The 26,632-nt window shown below is 58.8% G+C and overlaps 1 protein-coding gene across 3 annotated transcripts in view; it reads left to right on the top strand.

Annotated features, from left to right (window-relative positions):
• Positions 1-3,962: 3,962 nt before the first annotated feature.
• The window catches only part of KCNIP2 (potassium voltage-gated channel interacting protein 2), a 43,087-nt gene continuing 20,417 nt past the window's right edge, over positions 3,963-26,632 (top strand). Inside the window, exon 1 of one of the 3 annotated variants that reach the window (XM_071446470.1) lies at positions 3,963-4,278. In XM_071446470.1, coding sequence (XP_071302571.1) covers positions 4,206-4,278 — 73 coding nt within the window. In that variant the 5' untranslated portion in view covers positions 3,963-4,205. Of the gene's footprint in view, positions 4,279-23,512; positions 24,351-26,632 lie in introns of those variants that run through there. The other 2 variants (XM_071446469.1, XM_071446467.1) reach the window with 2 other exon arrangements.

Here is a 26,632-nt window from a genome sequence, read left to right on the forward strand (position 1 = left end):
CTGCTGGCACATTTACAAGGGGTGAAGCTGGTTTAAGGAGCTCCTCTTGCTTGCCCTCTGCCTCTGGAGCCAGTCCCTGGGGGCTGCATCCCTTGTCCCAGCCCAGGAGCTGCCTGGGAGCCCTCTCTGCTGGGGAAGCAGAGCTGTCCCTTGTCACCAAGTGTAAATCTGAGCCCAGAGACACCAGGTGACCACAGACAAAATAGGATTAATGGCATCTGCTGGGAGCTCATCCCGAGGACTGCTATTGATGATCATGGCTTTAAAATACTGTTAACAGTGGATAAAGCACCGTGATTTCGAGCACTCCACAATTACATCTCTGTTTGAAATTTCCTAAAGATAGGATCAGACTCCTGAGTGCTGCTCTCTGCTTTTTCGATAGAACTAATAAGAATGGAGATTTGCAATTAGAGAGCGTGCAGGATGGTAGGGCAGATCAATGCCTTGTAGTTACCTAATGAAATGTTTAAATTATGTCTTTCCCTCTCCCTGTCCCCTAATCACATCCACCCCAGGCTGCTTGCAGAGAGCAGAGGGCCTGGGGAGATCTCCCTGCATTCCTCTACCCCTGAGGTGCAGACCCAAGCACTCCTGACTCCTCTCCAGGGTCGTCTTCTGTGTTTTGGGACTGTCTTGGGTTCTCTGTGGAGCCTAGGGTTTTCAGCAGGGGAGTGTAGGGACTTGTGGCCCCAGAGCTGGGGTGTCCCAGCAGGGAGCAGGAGGCATAGATGAGCCAAAGGATCAGTCCAGTATTGCAGGGTAAATGTCTTGGAGGAGGAGCAGGGATGGTTGTGAGTGGGTTCAGCTTGGTCCAGCCTGGGTGTGGATGAGGCTGGTGGCAGCCAGGCACAGTTCTGTCTCCAGCCAGACTCTTAATCTGGAAAATTTCCAAACTTCTTCTCTTCCCCAGTTATGACCAGGCTGCAGTGGCCCCGTGATGAGCTGGGGATGAACAAGGCTCTTGGACAGCACGACCCTGCTCGTTCTTTCCAGCTCTTCTCACCCTAAGAGTCATTCCTGGCTGCAGCTTCACTGCCTGGGAGCAGCAGGAATCCTGTGCAGATGTCCCTTACCAAAGCTCTGCTGTCTTCGACAGGCTGACAGAGAGGCCACTCAGGGACCATGCCTGGGTGATTTCCATCATGATGAGGTGTCTGAGTGGTGCCAGGGACACCTTGCCTCACACGGCCTGGGGACACCTCATGGGGCAGCACCATGTGAACCCCCAGCCTGTCTCCCTCTGTCTCCTACTCATCCCACCCCTCTGCTGGCTGTGCCAAGCCCTGGGGCTGGTTTACATGGCCCTGTTTTCCTCATGGCTCTCTGCTGCTGTTGCAGAGGTGAGTTTTGGGGACCTGGGTGCATCCACCAGACCCCTGCCTGCCCCAGCAGGCTCAATCCATCTACCTGCTGCCTGCCCTCCACACTTCCCTGGCCCTGGGCTTTGGAGCATGGGTTTCATGGTTAGCTGAGCCTGTGGTGCCTGTGCCATGTGTTGGCCAGCTAGAGCATAGCCCTTCCTCCCAGTCACCCCGTGTAACTGGGATCTGGGCTCTCAGGAGCTGATACAGCTCTTTCTATCCTCTGGAAATAGTTAATCCAGTGACATCTCCGCAGTGCAGACCACCAGCCCTGCCTGCAGCTGGCTCCTGCCCATCCTGAACCTGCTGATTGCTTTTGTGGTGGATGTGGCCAGCAGCAGCCAGGCTGCACAAGGCACGCTTTGATTAAAGCCTCAGACACCGCTTAGGTGATTTTCCTCAGCCTGGCCCGTTCTTTTTGCATCTGCAGCACGTCCTGGTGAGATTGAGACATGTTGCAAGGGATGCTCAGCATTCTGGGGTGACTTTGCTGCTGTGCCTGTCCCTGTCCAGACACACTCACGGAGGCATCTCTGCGCCCAGTGCACCCACAGCAGGGCACCTGTCTGGGCTGGACAGGAGGGCAGAGACCAGAGCCATTCCTGCTGCTCCTCCCCGGGCAGCCTGCAGACCCCCACCTGCCAGTGCCCAGAGGAACATTTAGGGGAGGATGTTGTATTTTTCCCAAGCAGAGAAAGGCTCAGAGGCTGTGAATCCTGGCAGAATGCCCAGCCCTCATGTCTGCTACGGAAAGGAGCTGTAACCAGCGATCAAGTGAGTTGTGTCCCCCTTTTTCTACACTGGGGGGGGGGTGGGGTGGGATATGTTAGCCTGGGCCTGGGCCTGTCCCATCCTTCCATGTGGTACCCACCAAACCTCCCAGCTTCCCCCCTCTCCCCAGCCTGGCAAAGCATCTCTTGCTTGCCTGCTAGAACAGGAGCACTTAGCTAGGATAAAAATAGCCATGTTTGCCTCCCAGTGGACCAGGGATGGCAGAAGGTGAAAACTTCCCTGTGCAGCTCTGCTGGGCTTGCCACATGCATAGCAGGATGGACCCCGAGGAAGGTGCAGTTGGTGGGTGAGCCTGGGCATGGATCACACAGTGCTCCCAACCCACCTCCCTGGGACACTGCTGGTCCCCAAGGCAGCCAAGGAAATGCGGGCAAGCACGTGGTGGAGAGGGTGGAGGATGGAGGCTGAGGAGGCCAGGGAGCAGCAGGATGGACAAGCCCAGGAGTGCAGGGGCTCTGTGGGCTGGCCAGGCTCCAGCTTTGCTTGTCAGGCTAAGCAGAGGGGGCACTGCTGGAGCTGTCCCGGGAGTTTCCCTCCAGGCAGTCAGTGCAGGCAGGCTCCGTGCACTGGCCGGGCCACAGGGAGGGCTGGGGGAATGTGTTTAGTTCTCTGAGCATTTCTCCACTGCGTTTTCCTTGCTAAATGGCTCTTATTTTTAGATCCAGGCAGTTGCTAAGCATCACTGCCTCGCTAAGGCGGCTTCTTTCATGGCTTGACACCAAAGCACGCTGACAACATGCTGCCTCGTGAGCACGGCCCTCCCTCCTCTGCTCTGGATTCCCTTCTGCCCTGCGGCTCCCGTGTGGCGGGCTGGCACAGCGACCAGGAGGGATGCTTTGCCTCCTCCCGCAGCCCCTGCTCTCCTCTGTCTCTCTGCATGGGTGAGAGATTGAAGGGAGGAGCGCTGGGAAGCGATGGGAGCTGGACGGCCCCTGAGACGTGCCCAGAACCCCTGCCATGGTGCAAACAGTCAGTACTCAGGCAGTGGCATGACAAAAGCCCCCGGCTTTGTCCATGGAGGGGACTCTCCAGCACAGTCGGCATCCCCCGGGGATGGCTTCGTGCACAGATGGCAACAAATAACCAGGGGCAGCAGCGGGACATCAAGTTCCCAGTGCCAGATGTACCGGTGGGCTGTGAGCTCCTCTCTTGGCAGCACCGTGCCTGTGGAAGCCTCCCCAAGTATGCAGCTGCTTCATCCTTTCCCTGGGGCCGCAGGAGATGGGGGTAAAATCCTGCTGAAGACTCCAACCCTGCATGGAAAGCCATGCTCGGGATGGGGACGGCAGTGGGATGCGCTTCTGTGCTTGGCTGCAGGCAGAGGGACCTGGCCGCCCTCCCCACCCCTCTGCTGCATCTCCTGACCCCTGCCCATCCCCTCTGTCTCGGGCCGGTTTCTCATCCAGCCTCTCCCCCCGGGCGGGGGTGCAACAGCCCCGCGGGAGCGGGCAGGGCTGGGGTTTCCCTTCCTGGGGGTCGCACGGCGCAGCCCGGGATGGGCACTGACACGCAGGGCTCGGGGCACCATCGCTCGCCCGCAGGGGCTGTGGGGGTCTGCACCCCTCCTGCCCCGCGCCTTCTCCATCTCTGTCCGCTTCTCCGTCCCTGCGCGGTGCCTGATACCCGGGGCTCTCCCTTGCCCCTGGAGCCCGCACCTCGCTGCGGTCCGGAGCCGCTCTCTCCCTGCCTGCCTCTTCCCGGGAGCGCCCCCGCTCTCCGCCCCCCGCCCGTGCCTCAGTTTCCCCGCGGCGGCGGGGCCGGGCTGGCGGTTCCCGGGAAGAGGCGGGGAAGGACGAGAGGGAGGGGGCGGCCGTGCCCAGCCCCGGCGGCGGCGGCGGCGGGGACCGGGGCGGCTGCGCGCTCCTGCTGCCGAGCCGAGCCGAGCCGAGCCGTGCCGAGCTCCCGGCACCGCCGGCCCCTTGGCGCTGCCGCGCTGAGCGGCGCTGAGCGGCGGGGCGGGGGGAGGCGGCGGCCGCGGGCAGCCCCTGCCCGCCGGCGCAGCCCGTGCGCCCCGTCGCCGTTCCCCCCGCCGCTCGGCGGGGCGGGAAGATGCGGAGCAAGGGCAGGAAGGAGAGCCTGTCCGACTCCCGCGACCTGGACGGCTCCTACGACCAGCTGACGGGTGAGTGCCGCCGCCGGGGAAGGTGCAGCAGCCACTCGGACACGGCGCGGGGCGGTCCCGGGCAGCCGCTTCCAGCCCCGCTCCCAGCCCCGCTCCCTGCCCGCTCCCAGCCCCGCTCCCTGCCCGCTCCCTGCCCGCTCCGCTTCGCCGCACGCCTTGCTCGGGGAGAGGGGAAACGGCCGCGACCCCGGCGCTGGAGCAGGGGAACAGTCCCGACCCCCGGGGGGAGGGTGCTCCGGGGCGATAGGGCTGGTCCCAGCCTGCAGGGGCTGTCCCGAGGCAAGGAAAGGGGCCCGGGCAGGGGGTGGAATGCTTGGATCGCTTTCGGCCGCCCCCAGGTTCACACTCCCGCACTGTTACGCCCAAGCCCCTCGGGACACCAGGGTCCGGCGCTGGGCTCTCTCTGCCGTGCCTTGGGCCCCCGCCGCACCCTGGGGTGGCACAGCCGCATCCCGGCAGCAGATTCCCCAGGGAAGAGATGCTCACTCCTCTCAGAAAACCCCAGCAGCACCATGGTGCCTTCACTCATCACCCGGTGTCCCCTAGAGCACCCCTTGAGATGTCCTGCCCCTGGATGGGATAGCCGTGGGACAGAGAGGATTAAATCAACCCATTTGTGACCCTATTGTATTCCCCTTCATCCTCTGCCCAATGAGGGAATTGCCGAGCATCCCACATCCCACAACATCTGTCCGTCTGTCACACCTCATCTTCCACTGTCCGACAGGGAAGCAGCTGGGCTGGAGCTCACAACACCCCTCCTTCCCCACGTGCTCTCCGCAGATCAGGCCAAATCCTGTCCTCTTTCAGGGCCTCTGTTGCAGCTGTGAAATGGGGCAGCAGTTCCCAGCTGCCTTCTGGGACCCCGATGGAGCCGAACCATTCCTTAGCCAGTGGGGTTCGGTGTCCTTGTGCCACAGGCGCTGTTGTGTGGGCACAGGCAGCTTCCCTGAGTCCCAGTGATGCTTTTCCTGCTGAAGTCTGGAAGGGGTGGATTTCAGGATTTGCTCTAGAATTTCAAATAGGTGGTGGTAGCAGAGCAGGACCTCTACTCTGCTTTCCTGAACAGCCCCACACATGGGAAACGCCGCTTACTGTCTGCCCAAACGTGCTGCAGGGAAGATATTTTTGAGCTGTGTAGGAACTTGGAACCCACACACAACTTTTGGTTTCTCCGGTAACTTTAAAATGTCCATATGGATTTAAATCAAATCAAAGTTAAAAATAAATTCGTCTCTCCAAGACTGAGACCTTTTATGCCAGGGCTTACCTCTGAGCCAGCTGTGCAGCAAACATGGATGGAGTGGAGCTGTACCACCATGCAAGTCCCTGCCCACAGGGATGGGGCTTTGGGGAACAAGGGTGGAAATATCTGCCCCATTTCCCAGAGTGGGAAACACGCCCTGTAGGGCATGTCACTCATTTCCCATCTCTGTCAAGTCAGTGACCTGCCAGGGCAGAGCCTGCAGTAGCACCATGGAGGAGAAGGAGCTGGTCCCAGATTTCCCGTGTGCTGGCTGAATGCACTGAAGCTGACCTCCCCTATGCAGGGAAAGCTGTCTTTCTCCCAGAAAGTGTGGAAGTGATGCAGGCAGGGGATGCAACCTTAACTCTAGGGAAGTTTTCTAGCTTGACCCCATGCCTTCTGACCTGCTCTTGGCTCTCCTGATTCCCTGGAGATGTGTTGAGGAGCCGGGACCTCCACAGGGCTGTAGCAACGCCCTGGGGTGAAGCTGGCAGTGCCTGTGTGGGCTCTATCTGCAGACAGGAGGGTTGCTGCTGGCACCTGCTGTTTGGTAGCTCAGCTCTGCTTGGGGTCAAGCATGAGCAGTTTGGGGTGTTCCTGCAGCTTTGGAGACCCCCATCCACCGGGATGTGTCAGAGTTTAGAGGAATCTGCCATGCAAGAGCTGTTAACCAAGAGATGATTTGGTGCCAGGCGAGGTGGCAGCCCCACAGCAGCTCCAGTGTGTTCAGGGACAGCAGCTCCAGTGTGTTCAGGACAGCAGACAGATGCTGCCTCCCATCACTGCCCAAAATCACGGGTGACAGCAATGTGAGTCCCACCTGTGCATGCCCACAGAAGGGTTAGCACACCCACTTCCAGGAGGAGAGGGGCTAAGCAGGACCCCTATCCATGCTCAGGGTGGATACACTCCACAATGTCCACTCATTTTTAAATTTAAAAAGCTGTTGGAAATGAGGGTGCAGTGACAGTCCCCACCCCCTGCAGCATCTCCAGAGATGCCCAGCTGCCCTGGCTACGTGGGCACCTGGATGTGTGTGTGAGAGGCCTGAGTGAATGAGAACTGCCTGTGTGTGAGCAGTGGGGAGAGCAGCAGCGCTCCCTGTGCGGGGGAAACACAGAGAGGCTGTGCTGGGTGAGCCAGGACAGACCCTGCCTGTGCTGACCCTGCTGTGGTGGCACGGGGCAGGAAGCAGCCATGCCTGCCTGGCTGCTGAGCCTGAGGCTGGGCACCCACCTGGGTGCTGAGGAGAGAAATGTTTAGGTTACACCACCAGGAAATTAAACTGGTCCATTTCTGGGATATTTAGATGACGCTAGCGAGAAATAAAAGCCATCCATAAATTACATTATTCCTCATGCCTCTAATGGCATGAGCAATTAGTGTGCAAGCAGCGCCCAGAGCCAGTGTCTCAGGACTGCTGTGGCCATGGCTCTCCATGCAGAAGAAATGGGAATCCAGAGCCACTTTGTCCCAAGAAGTGCAGGTGCCACATCCCTGACCCTGAATGCCGGCAGTGTGAGAGGTGAGTGAGCTTGGAGAAGGATTTCCCTCCCGCCTGATTCTCCACAGGGATGTGTGGGCATCACAGCTGCCCTAGCTCCAGATCTGGAACAAGGGTGGGTGGCCTGGAACTTGTCATACCCTATTGGACAAACCCCTCCCAGCCATGCTGTATCCCATGAGCAGGACAGCATGTGCCAGCACAGGGTCAATATCCAGGCTGTCTGGGGTGGGCAAAGCCCCTGCCTGCCTTTTGGGAAAATGAGGGATTTATCTCCAGGGCTGTCCCTGAAAAAGGGTTAGGAGGCTCACTTTTCACTCTTGCTTTTTCACCCCTGCTTTTTTCCTCCAATTGTCATGATCTGGGGACTTGAGCAACCACCCCAAAAGCAGCTGCAGCATTTGCAGGGTTGAGCAATTGCTATAGAGATCATCTGCAGAGCTTTGGGATCCTCCTGTCTCCAGAGGCACGGCTGATGGATGGGGACTCCCCAACTCCTAGCACTTCTAGCAGCCCACCCTGTGAGATGGAAGCCTTAGGCAGCAGCGTGGCAGCAGCACAGCATCTGGCTGAGCTCTCCTCCCCACCTCGAGGGAGGGTGCTTCAGAGGTATTTCTCCCCATGGCAGTAAGAAAGGAGAGGTGGGGCCAAGCTGTCCCCCAGAGACACATCAGAGGGAGAAGAGGCCAGCTGGGTCGGTGGGAGGACAGTGGGAGCGGGGTTCCAGTCCCTGCCATGGGATAAAGCTCAGGAGCTGTGTCCTGGCAGTGCTGCAGGAGGGCCCCAGGTGATGGGCAGAGCTAGGGCTGTGCCACGGGCAAACCCAGCAGCTTCATCATGTCTGCTCACAGCCCCTGATCAGCCAGCTGGGGGGAACATGTCCACCAGCTTGCCATGGCGTAGGACTTCCATCTGCATGGGGGATAATTTATTTCCCAGAGTGTGGAGGAGGTGTCAGTGGTAGCCTGTCCCAAATAATAGTGTGTGTAGGGGGAAGCACTGGGATCTGCAGCTGGAAGATGGAGTGACAGGATCATTGGGTGGGAGCAAGGGCATGAGCAGGCAGGGGCTGGCCAGGAGCTCAGCTGCAAGTGTGCATGGCAGGTTGTGTGCTGTGCCTGTGTGCTGGATGGATCCCAAGGAGGGGGACTGGGGTGGGAACTGTGCCCAAAACCAGCTCACCCACATCCAGAATAAAGGCCCTTCTCTTGCCCAGTTGCTTTCTTGAGAACAGCCCTGCACAGCCCCGTACAGCCCTGTCCTCATGGGTCTGGCAGGGCCAGCTACCTGCATCCCTCTGGTCACTGTCAAGCATGGGTTGTCCCCTCCTCCTAACAGCAGCCCCCAGGAGGGGTGACTGCCACCAGTGTCCTTCCCCTGGGTGTCTGACCCATGGGAACTGTGTTGCCCATCCACCTGCTGCCCCGCTAACCTGCCTCCCCTCCTGCTGCTGCCCCATGCAACCTCCCTCTGCTTGCCACCTCTGCTCCTGCAGCCTGGCAGTGAGGCTGGGCTGGAAGCCACACTGACCCTCGAGGCAGGTCCCCGAGCTCCCAGGAGGTTCTCTGCCAGGGTGGGGTGCTGTAGGGAAGGGTCTCCCCTCGTGTGCCAGGTTAGGGGCTCCCGTGGGTCATCTCTGTGCCAAAGCGCCTGCCCTCGGTGGCTGCTGCACCTTCCCGGGGTGATGGGACTGTTGCCTGACTCTGCCTCATCTCTGTCTGCTGTCTCCCTCCTTCTGGCACCTGTACCCTCTTCCTCATTCCTCTTTGCTGTCCTGGCTTGTCTGCAGTCCTCTGATGCTGCTGACTTTGATGACTTCTCTCTCATGGGGTGTTGTGGCGTTGCTGAGATCCTGAGGGTCCCTGGTGGAAGGGATGCTGCTCCCAGCCACACACAGGGCAAGGAGCATGTGAGTGATGCTGCTGGGTGCCACTGCTCATGGGCAGGTTGGATTTCGCAGGTGGAAGGGCTGGAACTGAGGTTTTGGCAGCCGCTGCTGCATCCCTGCAAGCAAAGGCAGGTTGGAGTCCATGGGGAATTGGTGGCCCAGGATTAATTGACAGGAAGTTCCTGGGTTTGGTTGGGCCGGTTAAACAGCTGATCTCTACAGATGCTGATGCATAATTCATGAATTGTTGTAACTTTGGCCAGGGATACAGCTCCTGCTGCACAGGGCTGACCATGCACAGCCTCTTTCACCAGGTCTGTGTCTGAGCAGAGAGTTTTTCCTCACTGTTGACCATGTTACAACTGGAAAATGTGTCTCGACTCAGTGGTGCTGTTCTCATACTGTAGGTTTTGCTGAAACCAGTTGCCCTCAGAGCTTTGTGAGCCAGGACATGAGGAGGTTTGGTCCCTGGAGCAAACCCTGGTTTCTCCTGGCTGTACTGGGTCCATATGTCCCAGCTGGACCTGAGCTTCATGCATTAACAGCCTGGATGTCGGTGGGTCGCCCCAGCCCTGAAGGACAGGAGAGACCCCATTCATGGAGCTGCCTCTGCCTCACTCCTCATTAGTGATGTTTTCATTAGGAGAAGTGGTTTGGTTTTGTTTAAGCCAAATTGCTGTGCTTGGGAGATGATAAATCCATCTGCTGCAAATCGCTCTCCTGCCGCCGGATCCCAGCCCTGCTCTCTAATCACGCCGCAGATAAATGAGCCCTCAGTGAAACCAATCTCCCTGTCGTGCCTCGCCGGGGGGCTGAGCTGGGTGGTCTGATGCCATGGTGAGGGCTCTGCCTTGAGGTGGGGAACCACAGCCCTTCACTAGCACTGTAGAACTCTGAGGGTGGTTATTGCTGAGCAAGTGAGCTGCTGGGGTTGTTGCGAGCGGCTTCTGTGGAAGCAAAGGGGCAGAGGAGCCCCTTTCCATGGGGCAGGGTCTGTGGATGGGTGCAGGGGTCATGTTCAACCCCCTGTCCATGCCAGAGTGCTCTGCTGGCAGCTGGGGCTGGGTGCATGCCATGCCATGGGGTGAGTGGCAGGGTACAGGGGACGAGTGACCCCGGTCCCAGTGATATTCCCCTGGAGGGCTTTGCAGATGTTCTGTGGCAGCCGGGCTCTGCTGGGTGGGAGGCTCTTACTGGGGTCCTCCTGTCCCCGAGCTGCTGTGGCTCTGGCTGCTTCTGGCTTTTAAGTTAACTTGTCTTCGTCTTCAAATGAGAAGGGGTGGTGCAGCTCCTGGGGAGCAGTGAGAGTAATTACCTTGTTTGGAGACACAGCCCTGCAGGAGGGAGCTGGGGCAGGATACTGCTGCCTTCAACAGGAGTTGGCAGAGATGGGGGATGTGGAGAGCTGCCACCTTCACTGCCTCTGAACCTCGGCTTCCTTGAATGTTTCCTCTGTGATCCAGACAGGGCAAGTCACCTATGGACACTGCTGGGCAGGGAAGGCACTCGCTGCCATTGACGTGCACTTGTGTCCATGCCTTGTGTGCCTCTCCAGCCCCAAAGGCTCAGCTCCATCAGGTTCCAGATGACTCCAGCCCCCTTTTGGCAGGAAGCACTCTGCTTTTGAACCTGTTGGGTTGGAGATCCCCTCTGTTTAGGGAGCTGGCACATCTCCCAACCCTGGGCTGGTGTTGTCATTGCTGCTGGGGATGCTGGGCAAGAAGGTCAATGTCCCATCCATGCTGCTCCTATTCACTCCACCGGGGAACATGGGGGGCCTTGAGAGGTCTGCAGGATGTACAAGCAGGAGCCCCACTCTGAGCGTGTGTGATCACCTGATTCCTGCTCCAGCTTCATCCACAGTGAGTGTTTTAGGGGTTGTGCCCTGTGCCAGCAGGGACACTGCACACCCTGCCTGCAGGCAAACCTGCTCTGCTTAAAGAGCCCTGGGCTGGACCTAGAACAGGCAGATGGCTTTGTCCTGATCAGAGGGAGGTGTAGGGTCTGGCTGCTCACAGAGAGTCTGTCAGGGACCATGCTGCAGCAGCAGCAGTGCCTGTAGGAAGGCAGGGACCACTCAGAGCCCCATGGGGCTGCCAGTGGAGATGGACAGCTTCACCTGTGGTCCCTCTGTAGGGAGCAGGTCAGGGACAATGATGGAGTGACTAACTCAGAGGTGGGGTGGTGGCACAAATCTACTGCCTTAGCTCTGCCCTGCAGAGACTTGAGAACTGGATGGGACTGGACACCCTGGTCTGTCCTGATGTCCCTGTGAGACATATCCCATGGCAGTGACAGGCCTGCTGGGAAGGGGCTTTACAGTCTGAAGCAGAGGCAGGCTTCTTGGCAAGATGCTCCCATGAGAGACTGGCATGGCCTGTCACTGAGCCTGTGGGGCAGAAAGTGGGACCCTGCTCCTGGCTTCAGGCACTCACCCCAGCAGCAGAGCAGAGATGCACCAAATCCCTTACCTGTCCTCTTCCTGTTACCAACCACGCATCTGGACACAAAAAGTGCTTTTTAGGGATGGAGTATCATTGGTGATGATCTGGCCAGGATGAGAGTCGCAGGGAAGAGGGTTTTCCTTCACCCAGATGGGGAAGGTGTAGCCCTGTGGGATGCAGGGAGGCACCAGGAAACTCTCACCCATCAGGAGCCTGGTCAGGAGCCAGGGAAGAGCCATCCATGTGCTTTCACCAGTTCCTGCAGCCCATGCAGGGGCAGGGTGAGTGGGAACTGGCCTGCTCGCTAACGAGATTAGACAGGCGAGCCATTGCCCTGGCCCCTTTGGTTAATCGCTTCTTCCGAGATTGAATTTTTAAAAATTGCATTGCTTACAGAAAGCCCCTGAATGGGTTTAAAGGCAATAATCCACCTGGCCCTCTGCCACTGCAAGGCCCCCCTGGGGCTGCTGGGCAGTGGGTTGTTGAAGTCCCCAGAGTGTCTCCACGTGTCTCTGGTGTCCCCAGGAGGTGGCTGGCAGCACTGGCCCTTGACAGCTTCTGATTTATTCCAGGAGGGAATATGCATTAATTTTTAATGGTGTGATTTAGTGAAGTCTCCAGAGGTGAGGGAGAAGGGACTGGCTCAGATGCCAGGCTCTGTCTTGCAGCACATGTGGCAGGTCCCTTTTGCCATCCCCCTCAGCCCCTGCTGCCTCAAGGGTCGTGGCAGGCAGCTGCCCATCCTGCTAGGCTATCCAGGGGCATGCTGGATTTGGGTGGTTCAGTGATGTGGTACAGCACCCCCAGCCCTGGTTGCCCTTGGTTGAGGTCTCATCTGACCCTGGAGCAGGGAGGGATGGCTGCTGGTGCCACGTTCTGGGGTCGCAGCCCAGGTGGAAAAGGGGTGTGGGGCTTGGGCAGCACAATAACAGATGTTATAATATGCTGTGGTTTTGACTGATCCCAGCATCTCTTGGAGACATCTCAGCCCTCTCCTGAGTGGTGGGATCTACCCCTAAGTACCTCTTTATTTCCCCTTCACTCTGCTTCTAGCAGTTGATCTTCTGAGCCCATCCCCGGCCCTCTGCTGATCATGCTGACCCAAACAAATTTCCCCTGGAGCCCGCCCTCCCCGCTTGCTTCCCCTCCATCGTGCAAAGTGAGTCACTCCCGGCACCAGGAATCATTCATGTCATTTCCCCCTTTGCCGCAAAGTCATTAATGCGAGTGGAATAATTTGTTGCATAACGGAGAGGATCAGCGGGAGCGCTGCTCTGGCAAGGAGTTCCTGGCCCTGGCCACCACTGCCCTGGGAGAGGGCAGCTTGATGGGATCCTGCTGGTGCCACAGCTGCACCATGCTGGCAGCAGTGGGGTCGGATGCCTGAGGTGTTTTTCCAAAAGCCATCAAGTCTTGCCCGAATCCCAGCCGGGGGGATGGACCTGTTTGTCATGGCCTTGGTGTCTGCTCAGCCTCACACAGATCCTCCTAAGGGGACATGTTCCAGCTCCCCCACAGTGGCAGAGGCAAGAAGTGTCCCCTCCATTGATCAGGGTGTGGATTGTGGCACTCTTTGTTCTGGCCACATCCCTGCCTCCTACCCACTGCAGCTCCTCTGAGCTCCCCACGCTGTGGGTGTCACAAGAGTTTCCTACCAGCATCCAAATCCCTCCTGACTTCTTGCTCCAGAACTGGGGACCCCAAAGTGTCCCAGCAACGGTGCAGGCAGCTCTGGAACTGCTCCCAGTGAGTTCCCAGCTGGCTGTTTTTGGTGTAAACCCAAGCGCAGCTGGCAGACCTTGCAGCCTCCCAAGCAGAGGGCTGCCCAGAGGGGACTCTTGGCACCCCACAAGCCAAGGGCTGTGGGGGCTGAGAGCCTGTGCTCGAGGAATGCTCACTGTGATTGTGGTAGATCCTATGTCCCCCCTGCATATCAAGTGGGAGAAGAGAAGGAACAGTGCTTTAGGTGATAAGAGGCATTGTAGAGACTGCTCCTCCTCCCCAGGGTTAATTTCCTTCTATTCCACACTTGGCCAGGCATTAATTTAAGGATGCTGTAATGAGAGAGGAGAGCGTAAGAGGATTGGGCTGAGGGCAGGAGGATTTAACAAAGGGAAGGGATGTGGCTGGGGCTGGGGGCTGCACAGGGTCTGATGGTGCAGGATGGGCAGGGAATGACATGCACTCCTCAAGACTGGGATGGGCAGGGAATGCTGTGCACTCCTCAAGACTGAGCCACCCTGATGTGTCCCAGCTGCCACTGTGATGGCACCCATGGTACCCTCCAACAGGGAACATGGAGTGAAGCTTTTCCCCTCCTCGGGGAGAGCTGCTGGTGGCTGGGGGGGACAGGGCTATGAGCTGCTTGTTTGCAGTGTGGCCGTGCCTCTTGTTCCACCCATCTGTGCTTTGTGTGAGACACCAGGCACAGGTTCAAAGCCCAGCCTGGAGTAACCCAGCAGGAGAGCATCGTGCCTGGGTGGGGGGACTGGGGGGAAGGAGCAGGCAGAGCCCCTTTGTGTGCCTTGTCCCAGCTGGGACTTAGTGCCCTTGGCTCAGCTGGGCAGCCAGCCCCTCAGTGCAGGGGGCTGCCCTGAAGCAGAAAGGGGAAGAAGGAGATGGTGTTTAATATTTCCAAGTGACTCACTGAAAACCTGCTGTTCCTTGGGACTGGTCATCCCCCAGCATCCCCCAGGAGGGGCTGGGATCGGGGTCATCCCAATGCAGAGTAAGCTGGAGGGAGAGGCTCTTTTGGGACCACACCCATGGAGGCAAAGGAGCCTTTTCTCCTCCTCCATCCCTCACAGACTCCAGAGTCCCACCTCTGCCCTGGACCACAGTGCCAGGACAGGGACGTGGGTCCCAAGGGATTGTGGTGTCCCCCCAGCCCTGCACCATCCTGTGCCTCCCTCAGCACTGTTTGTTTTCTCAGCCTGCCCTGCTGTAATTGCAACCTGCTGTCACTCTTTGGATAATACAACTTCTCTTTTATCATTGCTTAATTAAATAATGGGGAAGTGAGGGGCTGGTAACCCCTTGTTTGCTGGGATGAACAACCCAGTGGCACTGAGGAGGTCTCCTGGGGCTGCCAGAGGAGCTGGGTGGGGATGGCTGTGCCCTGGCAACAGGGCTGAACATGGGGTACCTGCATGCCCTTGGGAGGGATGAGGTGCTGGCTTTGTTGTTCATGGGCACAGGATCTCTGGCACAGATGTTTCCAGGCCAGCCCTGAGGAAGTGCCCTGGATGTGACCACTGACACCCCATCTATAATTCTCCCCTCAGTTTGGAGCCTTGCCAGCTACCAGGCTGGGAAGAGTGTGTGGTCAGGGTGCCTGCTGCCAGGCCAGCCACCTCTGCCTGCAATTAGTTGGTGCTAATGGTGCTAATGAGTGTCCCTGGCAGCTGCTGCCAGGGCAGTGGTCTCTGGCAGAGTATCTGCCAGGCTGTCCCCCCGTGAGACCAGACACATGGGTCCCACTCCCTGCTCAGCAGAGCATCCTCGGTTGTGCTGTTGGTCCTCAATGCAGACATGGCTCCCTCTGCTCAGTCTCCATCCCTTCCTCATCCCTGTGCTCTTTGCCTTTGCACCTTGCCCTGAGGCTGGTCCCAGTTTGGGCACTGTCAATGGTGCACCTCCAGGTACTGCCCCTGTGTCTTTCTGCTCTGGGTGCTCCTTTCTCCCCATCACAGCCACCCCACAAGCTGTTGCAGCAGTGGAAATGGAGTCTGTTGTCAAATCCTCAGGAGCAGGATATGGCCCTGTTTACAAACACATGGGCTGGGGTGGTAGGAGTATTCCCCTGGGCACTGCTCGTGCTGCTGTGATAGATCAGGGAGCAGATGCAGACCATGTCTGACTGGGGTAGACTGGGAAATGCCCCCACTTGAGCAGCCCTGGCTCTTGGGGTCCTGGCTGGGAAACCATCAGTCTGGAGATGGAGCAGGTTTAGAGGCACTCCTGGTCTTTGTGGCAGATGTTGTGGGGAGCTGAGTTCCGTGGTGATGTAGGGGTTGTGTGCAGATGTGGAAGCATGGGATGACCTGCAGGCTCAGGGTAGCTCTCCTCCTGGTGTGCTGCCCATCCTCACAGCCCGTCCCCCTGCCTGCCCTGGAATTGCAGCTCCAGACTCGATTTGCACAGATCAAAGCCCGGGGCCATCTCTCATCTTGGCTTACCTGGGTCCCGCCTGCCCCCAGCCTGGAGTGCTGGAGGTAATCCTTGCAGACTGGCTAATTATAGAGAACCTCTCACTTCCTGGGAACCACGGCAAATTGTCCCTCGAGCCCTGGCAGCAATGGTACAAATCTTCCACTAATTAGACTTGAAAGTCCTCCCGTGAGCTCAGACACAGGATGGATATTTGATTATTAACATATTTATTTCTGAATCTCTCAGCAGGTCTTGCACTGGAAGCTTGTACTCCCCCTCCATAATTGCCAGGCACATTTATTCCTATCAAGAGTGCCTGGGGGCTCCAGGGAGGGGGGTGCTGTTCAGGTCTGTGTGCTAATTTTTGGGATTGTCTCATTAAGGTGTGTAGAAGAAAAGCTGCTGATGCTGAGAAGGTCTTAGGGAGGAGCAAGGCCCCTGGGCTCTGCCCCAAGCCTCCCAGATGGGATGCTCCTGACCCTCCTGCCCACCTGGGAACCCAGGGATATCTTCACATGTGCTCCCAAGCACAGTGGGTCCAGGAACTGGACAGTCAGAGGAGGGATGAGGATGGCCCAGTGGTGCAGAGCTGGTGCTGGGCACCACAGCCCAACACAAAGCTGTGGCCATGGCACCTCCAGGGAGAGCATCCTTCCCTCCAGTGGAGGCAGACAAACTGCAATGGAAACAACTGAAAATAGCTTTCCTGTTCCCAAAATGTCAGTTTAAAAAGGCAGTCTTTAGGGCCCCCCTGGGTTGGCAGTCACCTGGGCAGGTGCCCTGGAGATGCTGAGTGGGTGGCCCTGCTGCCCTGTGGGGCAGAGAGCAGCAGGGTGGAAGGCTCCCAAGTGGGGAGAGGGTCAATGCTGGCATGGGGGGCCATTGGCCCAGCCATGGGGATGCACTGTGCCTTGGCTTGAGGCTGCAGAAGGGCGCAGGTGGGCTGTGGGCTGTTGGAAGGGCAGCACTGACTTTGTGTGTCTGCCTTGCCCTGAGCCCCCAGGTCCACCCAGCCACCTATCCAGGGGCCTCAGGCCAGTGCTGGGGTGTTGTTGGCATGGGGACTCCATGGGCTTGGTGAGGAGCCATGGGTCAGGACCTCAGCCCCATTCCACACCACATTGCTCTCACACCCTGCCTCGTTGCTGTGTCTCCCTGAGCCGAGGGCACGCTCCTCATTACAGCTCTGCAGTTATTAATAGCAGCAAACACTCCCGGTGCCTTCAAGCCAAGTCCATTCTGGGGGAGATTCCTGCCATTTGAAGCATCTTTCCCCTCTGGGCGTCTTATCTCCCTCTCCCAGCTGTGCAGGCTGTGTGTGCGGAGCCCCTGGCTAAGCGGTGGCGCTAACAGCCCGTGTCACTCAGTGTGACAGCGCCCGCCTGGGTGACACACGGGGTCCCACTCCCGGCCCAAGGCAGCCCTGAGCTGCCTGAACACGTGGGAGCCGAGGTCGTGTCCCAGCCTGTTCCCACTGTGCTTCCTCCTGTCACCCTGCCGAGACAGATCTGTTGGTGGCCAAGCGAGCGCTGATTGCGAGGAAATGAGCCTGGTGCCACCTCCAATTTACTGGAGCCCAACCTATGTGTGATTGCACAGAGCTCATTAATTTGCCACCATCACTGTGGCTTGGTGTGGGGCGGTGAGGGTGGCAAGGCTGGAGAGATGCTGAGGACAATGTCCTCTCTGGAGCAGGCTTGGGAGCAGGGCTGGCATCACTTGTGACCAGGCTGAGATTTTTCTCAGCTTCTCAATTCAGGAAACCCTGGTGATGATTGGAATGGGTGCTGGAACAGGACTGGAGCTAGAAATCCCTGCTGATTTTCATGGGGTGCCATGGGCCTGGAGCAAGGTGGGCATCTGAGGGGCAGAGAGATGCTGGTTTGGGATAAGGAGATGCTGTGTCTGTGCTGTGCCCCAGTGTGAGCTGTGCACCCCTGTACAGCAAAGTGCACACTTGTGAGGGCCACGCTCTTTGGAGCTCCTGGCTGCTGTGCTGCCTCACTGCCTGATATACCCTGGGTGCCCCCAACACTGCTGTGCTTTTCAGACACAAAAAGCTCTGAAATACCCCCAGATGGCCCAGGCAGGTTATGGTTCTACTCGCTTACAGCTGCTGTCTCAATGTGTCAGCCCTATAACCAGGGCTGGGTTCAGCTCCTGGCTCTTCTCCCTTCCCTGTGCTTCTGTTTCCCTGCAGCTTTGGTCCAGTTCTCTGCCCTCCTGTTGCAGGACATGGAGATGCTCGGGGTGCACCCCAGGAGCCGGGGTGGGGGTTGATGAAGCTGTTCCCCCAACTTTGTCCTCTCCTACCACCCTCCTGTTCGTGGGGTCAATGAATTATTCATACCCTGGCAGGCGGGGGCGTGTCTGGCCGCCTGTGTGATGCCAAGGGGGCCGACATGCCGCTGAGCACAGAGAGCTTTTCTGTGTAAATACCTAAAATATTTAGCAGAACTGACAAAAAAAGATTCGGCTTGGGAGCATTCAGTGTCTCAGTGTAATCTGGATGTCTGAGGGCCACCATGAGGGTTCTGGGGGTGATGGACACGCCAGGGTGAACCCTGTGGGGCTCTGATTTCATCTTGGCCTGACACACACCACCCAAATTGGTGGTGGAGTTTGTGTCTGTCTGTCCAACCACCCATCCGTTGGGTCTTTTGTCTCTGCCATCAGAGAGTGGGGGTGCCCCATCCCTTCCCTGCATTGCAGGGATGCTTTGGCATGTGCCATCCCTAGCGAGGTGCCACAGAGCCAGGCTGCTGCCCCTCACCTGCTGCCTGCCAGCTGCTGGCAGGTGGGTGCTGCAGGGCCAGAAACCAACCCAGCACAGTGCTGGGCTGGGCTCTTTCCCTGGCAGCGCCTTCCCGAGCAGACAGATCACGTCACATGCATTTCTTAGCAAGATCCACCAGCTGAGAACGAGCTGAGCTGTCACTGCACGTTTGTGATCAAAGCCAGACGTGCCCTGGCAGCCCTGGGGAGAGTGGCCCTGCGTGCCATTCCTCTCTGTCACAGTTTACTGGGCACAGCAGGTCAGGGATCCAGCCGTGTCACAGGTTGCAGGTACGTGCCCCTGCATCCCTGAATGTGCCAGGATGGCCAGTGCCCTCCTGCCTGCTGCGGTTCAATGACTCCTGACCTGAACAGCTAAGGGTGGGTGCAGTTACGGTGCAGAGCTGTTGATGGAGTTATGCTTCATGCACAGTCCTACATCCCAAAATTTGCACCTTTTGCTGGCAGTCAGAATGAGGTGGGTTTGCTGCCAGCAAAGATTGGGGTAGAAAAGGGTTTGTGCTTGTCTGGGGATGTGTTTCAGGCCAGGGCTACAAGGGAGCAAGCAGATGTAAGGGGTGCAGGGAGCTGTGGCTAGCTCTGGATGGAAAAGCACAGGGAGCCAGCTGGCTGTGACAATGTAGGGCTGCCCTGCGAGGAAGCCTGGGCTGCTGGCAGCTTTTCCTTGGCCTTTGCAAGCTCGTCCTTTCATGGATGCTCTCTGAGCCTTGGCAAGGTAGGAGCTGAGTGCTGGCCCACGATCTGTGCATCCCAGGGCCAAGCCGCGGGCTGCGTGGCCAAAGGCAGGAGGGGCTCACGGTGAGAGCACGCAGCTCCTCCCAGGCCGTGTGCCCTGCTCCGAGCCTTCCTCCACCTCCTCGCTGGATCTGCTGCTGCCCCCTGGCCTCCCCGGTGGTGGGGTGGGCTGCCTGCGGCGGGTGCCTGCGCTGTGCCCGTGCAGCACGGCTGTGTTGAGTGTTTCCCTCTGCAAGCAGAGCCCTCGGGCTGAGCTTCGCTGTGACAGCACATCCCATGTCAGACCCGCTGCAAATCCTGACTGCTAATAGCTATGCAAATTACCTCATTAGCTGCTTTATTTATTTTCTCTGGCATCACGTTTTCAGCACTTCCCCCAGACCCGGAGGCTGCGGTTTCCCCGGGCTGGGAGGAGGCAGGAGCAGAGCAGCAGCACGCAGGGCTGGCTGGGCTGAGCCTTCCTCTGCTGGTGGCAGGGGTGTCGGGATCCCACGGAGCCACCCACCCCGATGTGGTGTATCTGGAACAGAAACTCATGGCTCCTGAAGTAATCCCCGCTGCTGGGATGCCCACCTCCTTCTCCCTCATCGTGTCCTGGCTCTGGGGTGAGTCCTACTGAGCTCTCCCTCCAGCCAGGACCTGCTCTGTCCCTGCCAAGCAACTGTGGGTCTGGCATTGCTGGGATGTGTATGCCCTCCATCTGAAAAAAAAAAAAAAAAAAAAAAGAAGTGAGTTTGAATTATTTAGAGAGAGAGCAGAGCATTTGCTCAGCCGCTGTGGACCTGAGTGGTGGGCTGAGGCTTGGCACAGGGTCGCAGGATGTCCTGCATCCTTCCCACTCTGATTATCCTTCCTTGGTAATGGAAATTTTCCTCCTTCCCGCCCTGATTGCCCTTCCTCATTACTGGAAATGTGCCTCCCATCCTGACAGCCCTTCCTCTCTGAGAGAAATGTTTGCATCTGCTTTCTGCCAGCCACAGGATGACCCCAGAGAGCTCACAGATGCCCTGGCCAAGGTGCCCTGGGCTGGGGCCCTTCTCTACTGTTGTCCCTGAGGGCTATAGCCCAGATTGAAATACTTTGAAGCCAGGCACCATCCAGGGCTGGCACAGGCACAGTCTCTGACCACCAGCCCAGCATGGTGCCCCTTGGTGATGTGCCTGTCACAGGGCATCCCTGTGACATGCTGGATGGCAGGCACATCCCTACCCATGCTGGGTGTGCCTGCAAGCTCTGCTCTTTCCTGGCTGCATTTTCTAAGGGTGTTTATGTGCCCATGACATCCATTACAGTGAATCAGGCTTTGCATGGACACCAGGGGACCCACATACTGGTGTGATGACTGGTATAAAGACCTTGATTCAGCCACTCCATGGGCTTGTCAGTGCCATGCTGAGCTGCCTGCAAGCATTATGTCTTCTCCCCCATCCCCTTCTGTTTATCTTTTATTTCCTCCCTTCTCTTGGCGGCTGTGCTAATGAATATTTCATGGCCGGGAACCAGCGTGAATTCCCCCGGCAGCTCCCTGCGCTCCCTCGCCAGGTACAGCCCAAGAGTCGGTGTTTGAGGAAGGATGCATCTACCAGGAAGCCATCCCGGGAGGAGAGGGCCCGGGTAGGAAAGCAAGCAGCGTCTCTGGTGTGGGCAGGTGTGTCGTGTCCCCCTCCTCGGCGGTGTTGTCACTGTCTCTTCAGCCTCCGAGGCACTGCCAGGGGACCGCGGTGGCCGCACGTCCGTGGTGGCCGCGTGGCCTTTACGGCTCCCGTGCATCCTCTCACACGCGTGCAGGGCCACGCTCCGACACAACAACACGTGTCCCCTGCTGTCCCCCGTGTGCCATCAGCTGCCACAGCCGTCTGAACGAGCCGTGTCCCCGGCTCACCTCCCGCCGCTCCGCCGCTCTGCTGCGCTGTACCGGGGCTCCTCTCAGCGTCGGGCGGCGGCACCGCGGCCGCACGGAGCGAGGGGCACGGAGCGAGGGGCACACGGAGCGAGGGGCACGGAGTGTGGGGCATGGAGTGAGGGGCACGGAGTGTGGGATAGGGAGTGTGGGGCACGGAGCGTGGGGCACGGAGTGTGGGGCACGGAGTGAGTGGCACGGAGCGGGGGGCAGGGAGTGTGGGCAGTCCGTGTCCCCACCCATGACAGGGAGTGTCTCATGGCCTGTACTGCCCGCCCTGGCTCCTGTGCTTCCAAGCTGGAGGTGTCCCAGCACAGCCAGCAGGCGGCCATGGGACTGGGGCAGGGAAGTGCGGGACAGTGTTGTTCTTCAGTCTCTCTGAATTTGCTCTTTATCCCCTAAGCCAGGCTGGTCCCCGGTGCAGGCTCAGCATTAGGAGGGGTGGGCAGTATCTCTCTTTGCCAGGGTAAAAGCACATGGGGGGACCACGTGCTGGAGCTGGAGGCAGAGCCTGGAGTCACAGTCTTCCTCCTTCCCTTTGCTGAAGCTCCAGCAGTGGCATGTCCCCTCTGGGGGCCCAGCAGGTGCTCTGGGGACACAGGCTCACTCTAAGGATCTTTCTGGGAGATAGTTTCCTTTGTCCACAGTGAGGCACTGCGGGGAATGGAGCTCACCTGGGGCTGCACCTGGGGCAGGGTGGGGGAACCACTGGCCTTCTTAAGCAGGGAGCAGGTCTGGGAGAACCACAGGCTGGGCTGTGGGGCAGGAGGCTGGCAGGATGCACCCTGCAGTGGCACCCGTGGGTGGGTGTGACCCAGGTGGGGTCTTTAGCGAGAAACGTTGTGTAGGGGTGGGCTCAACAGCCCTGCCTTCTGGCTTGCTTTTGATTTGTGCTGAATTCCTACTTGGCTTTCCAAGGAGGAGCAGGGTCAGTGACGGGGGTGGCCAACATCTGCTGATCTGGAAGGGACAGGAGGTCCCCTGTCCCGCATGACCAGGGGGAACAGGATGGCACTTGTCTCACCCACCCGGGACATGCTGGGATGGAGCAGCTTTCCCTGGCGGATGGGAACTGGTAGGGCTTGGGATGGATCTGCAAACTTTGTGTGCTGCCACGTACTGTGGGCTCTGGCACCCTCCTGTGGCTGTTGTGTCGCCTGTCCTGTGTCCCGCGGGCCTTTGGGATGCTGCAGCTGCCCTGGTCTGGTGTTTGTGCTGGGTGGTCCCAGTAGATTTGGGGACACCGTGTGTTTACAGGATCTGGCCTTGTATCACACAGCTCATGGGACCTGATCGCTGCAAGAAACTGTCCCAATGTATTTGTGTTGTGGGGTTGAGCCAGGAGCAGAGCTCCTGGGTATTGTAGACATGGATGAGGGTCCTAAACCCCACACCTGTTCCTGGAAGGTGTCAGGAGTGGACTGGGCACTGCTGGCTCCCCAGTCTCTGAACTTTCAGCTGGGGCCACATGGTTCACAGGGGTAGATTCAGTCAAGGTGTTGCATTCATAGATTGTCTCTACATCTGTGTCTCTATGTGCTGAGCTGCCCAATCTGCCTCAGCTGGCCTGGCCTGGCCCCTTCCTGTTGTGAGGTTGATGTCCCTTGCAGCCCTTCCCTGGCCTGGGGCTTTGTGGATGTATTATTAAAGGGTTGCATGCCCCTGCTGTGCTGTGTGTTGTGCCTTGCTCAGGATCTCTCCAAACCTGGCTCAGCTATGCAGCGGCCAGTGCAGCATCCCCTGCCACAGGTCCCCTCCCTCTGGGACACTGTCCTGCTGTGGTGTGGGGACACTGCTGGGCAGCTGTGTGCAGCTGGCCCCTTTGGCAGGGCCACAGCCTGTATAAGAGAGAGGGGCAGACAGAGGGGGCTTGGTTTGGAGGGGATGGCCTTTTTTTGGGGAGCAGGAGGTGAGGCTCCCCTATGCCAGCCCCAGTACAGGGTTGGGGGGAAGTGGTGGTGCTCTTGCCCCTTCCCTCTGGACTCCTTCTTGAGGTACTGGTAGGGACTGGACAGTCTGGCTGTTCCTGGCTGTATCATGGCTCCACCCTCTTTTCCATCCCTGAGGGAACAGAAGCTGTAATTTCCATCAGGTCCCTTTTTGTTCACTTCCTTCCCTATTAATAAGAGATGAAATTTATGAGATTACAGAGTCTGGAATGGATTCAGAACTGATAGAATCCTGCTGCTGTGGGGTGTGAATGCACTATAGAGATGGAATACAGCTGGGAAAATGGTACTAGGGGAAGGGACGTTGTCTTGAGTCTACACAGACAGTCTCAGACTGGCTCTGGGAGCAGGGAAATCCCACTGCCACCACACTCCAGTCTGTCTTCTGGCTCTGACATACTGTGCAAGTCAGCAACTTGCTGCCAGGCTGAGCTTTGGAGTGAGCAGCTCTTAGCCTGGGTGGGCTCAGAGTCTGACTCCTCTTCCTCCTATCCTTGCATCCATCCTTGTCTCCTCCCCTGTGTGGAGCCAGCAGAAGTGGATGCTTGGAGATGCAGGACTGCAGGACACTTGCAGTGATGAAGGACCGATGCCCAGGGATGCAGGATGCTCACAACACTTGATTGTGGGAGTGGGTGGCTCCTGCTCGAGGATGCAGGATGCTCTCGGTGCCGGCTTCCCTCCGGAAGGAGCATCCTCGCCTGCTCTTGGAGAGAGGCGGCCCTGGGATGCAGCGGTGCCTCATTGGTCAGCGGGACCTGTGGAGTCTGCGGGTTGCCATACCAACCTGCCTCTGGTTCCCGGCCAGCCGGGGCGTGAAGTGCCGGGTCGAGCTGGTGCCAAGGGGCGGATCAGGAGCCGGGGGCAACCCGAGGCTCTGCCAGCCAGGGAGGCGTCCATCCGCTTCTGCCGGAGGGCTGGCTGGCACCGCCGGGCTCCCCGGCACCCCGCATCGCCCCGACGCTGCTCCCCGCCGCTCCCCGCAACTTTGCGGCCGGCGGGAGGGCACGGCCCGGGGGGGGCGAACCGGGACATCCCGCTCCCTCTCACCGGCCGGCTTTCGCCAGCTCCAGCCCCGGGAGCGGCACCGCGGCCCAACTCCGTGTCCCGCTGCCCTCCTGCACCGGAGCATCCCCGCGCAAAACTTCCCGCTGCCCGCCGCCGGGAGCGGGGCCGGCGGTGCCGCGCTGCCGGGGCTGCCGCTGCCCGCTCCGCCGGCCCGCAGCGACGCCGATGCCCGCAGGCTCGCTCCGGGCAGAACGGCTCGGTGCTGCCCCGGGCATCGCCCGCTGCTCGCAGGAGCCGGGGGGCTGCTTGGCGGCCGGGAGGGGGTGCGGCTGGGTCCCTCCCCAGCGCTGGGAGCTGGAGCCATGAGCCACTGCCAGCAGCGCTGCAAGAGGCAGCTGGGCCGGGTGATCCGCTTCTTCTACCAGTTTGTCACCGGCACTCTCTCCCAAGGTAAGTACCGTCCTGGGGGACACGGGGTCTCTGTTCTGTGACAGGGGATGTCTGTCTGGTGAGCTCTGTGGGGTTATTTGGGGAGGGGAGAAATGCTGCTTAGAAATGCTGGTGGAGGGGTTGCACTGAGCTCCGTGTGGAGCAAAGCTGAAGATGGCTCCAGGAGGCAACAAAAGCCCCTGAAGGCCCCTTGTGGACCTGGGGTGAGGGGAATGTTTTATTTAGGGAGGGGACTGGTGCAAAGTGGAGCATGAAAGAGCTGCTGTACAAATAAATTGCAGCTGGTCTGATGGTGCCTGACATGCCAAGGAATCTGACTCCTCTGGGGCTGGAGCCATGACCTCCATCTAGCTGGACAAAGATGGGTGTGCCCTGGGTGTGCCCCATGAGCCAGGGCAGGGACACACCCTGGTGCCTGCATCTACTGGTGCTTTTGTCCTGGGATGCTTGGTCCTGGGGATGGAGCTGCTGCTGTGTGCTCCTGGTTTGATGTCACTGCCATGGCAGGACCCTCACCCCTGTGCCAGCCCCTGCACTGCCCTGCCAGCTGCCCAGTACCTCATCTTCTGGATGTGAACCCAGCACTGCCTCCTGAACCCAGTGGGCATATCCTGGGGAGGTCATCTTGGGCCTGTGTGTGCTGGGAATCTGGGTGCCCTACTCCCACCCCTGTCCCTGCGTCCCTGTGCAGGGACAAAGGTGGCATCCCCATGGACTTGCCCTGCTGAGAAGCACTGGGCTGCCCCTCTGGGCCGCAGCAGTGCTGGGGAGGGATGCACCATACCGTGAGTGCAGGGAAAGCCTTGTTAGGCCAATGTGGCAGCGTCACGCCTCAGAGCAGGGCTGGGACTTGCACTGCTTCTGCCAGGACTCAGCCTGCCTGGAAGGCCCCTCCCAGGTTTTGTCCCCTCCTTGCCTGGGGAAACCCCTGGGTCTGCACAGCCTGTGCCTGTCCTTGGGGCCAGAGAAAGGCAGGAATAGCATGGAGCACTTGGCACAGCCCGGGAGGATGGGATGTGGGAGCAATATTTGACCTGTCTCTCCAGCTGTGTCTCCAGCTGGCATGCTGCCTTCCTGCCCACAGGGACCCAAGCCCTGGGGCGGAGGCTCCTGGTCAAAGCAGAGGACAGTCCCCAGGCCCAGCAGCATGCCAGGCTCTGGAGGCTGGGTGTGCCACACGCAGTGCCAGCTCCATCCCCGCTAGCTGGCTCCATTGGGCACCAGCCAACTTGCCTGGAGTGGAGGGGCAGAGGATGAGTCAGCTGAGTGCAGCCCAGGGCACGAGGGGCAGAGCTGCAGGTGATGGAGCAAGGAGGGAATGGGACCTCGGGATGCTCCCAAACCCCACCACCTGCAAGGATATCCTGCAGGACCTTCTCCCTCTGTCCTGGGCTTTACAGCTGGGTGCTATGGCCTTGGGACTGTAGCAGGTGTCCCCTGGGACTGGGTTTCTGGAGTGACCATTTGTGGTGCTGCGCAGGACCAAGGGCTTTCCCTACAGCCCTGCTGGGTGTGCATGGGATTGGGATGGGCACAGAGGGCATGGCTGGCTGTGGGGCACTGACTACCCTCACCGTCTTCTTGGTGTCTTCCCAAGCTCTGAGACAAGCCAAAGTGGGGTGAAACCCAAAGCTGGGCAGCTCTGAGTTGGGTGTGGGATGTGGGGCTTGCACAGCCTCCTCCCCTCTGCAGCTCACCTCCTCCCCAGCTGCTGCTCTGATCCTTGGGTCACCAAGATGCTGACCCCTCTCTGGCTGTTATCCTACCACATCATTCCCTTTTGGGAGGCAGTGACCCCCTGTCCTTCCTGCATAGTGAAGGAGGTCTCCTGGAGCTCACTGCAGAAGGCACTGGGTGCTTGACCAGGTGGGCGTGGGGCAAGGGGCCCCCTGGCTGGGTGCTCTGGGGAGCTGGCCAAGGACGGGTTGCCGGAGAGGGCAAAGAGAAATGACTCAATCAATTAACCAGATTAAAACTGTGACTTCACCTCCCAAAAATAGCATTTCACCAATATTTTAATGTGCTTATTAATAATCTGCTCGTGCTCTGATTAGCAGCAAGGTAATAAGGGATCAGCTTTAACCTAAATTTAACTCTCCCTAATGGATGATGGCCCCGAGAACCAAAAAAAAAGGAGAAATTCCTATCCATCAGGCTGGCCCCCCAGCAGGTCAGGAGCACCTGAGACCTGGGCAGCAGCTGTCCAGCTGTGCCTAGGGACCATCACCTCAGTGTGACCCAGCAGGTCCCGTGGCACATTTTGTGGAAGTAGTGTCCTGACA

This window comes from Agelaius tricolor, unplaced genomic scaffold (assembly GCF_023055355.1).
Source record: "Agelaius tricolor isolate 1412-34295 unplaced genomic scaffold, bAgeTri1.0.p SCAF_22, whole genome shotgun sequence".
NCBI classification, from domain to species: Eukaryota; Metazoa; Chordata; class Aves; order Passeriformes; family Icteridae; genus Agelaius; species Agelaius tricolor.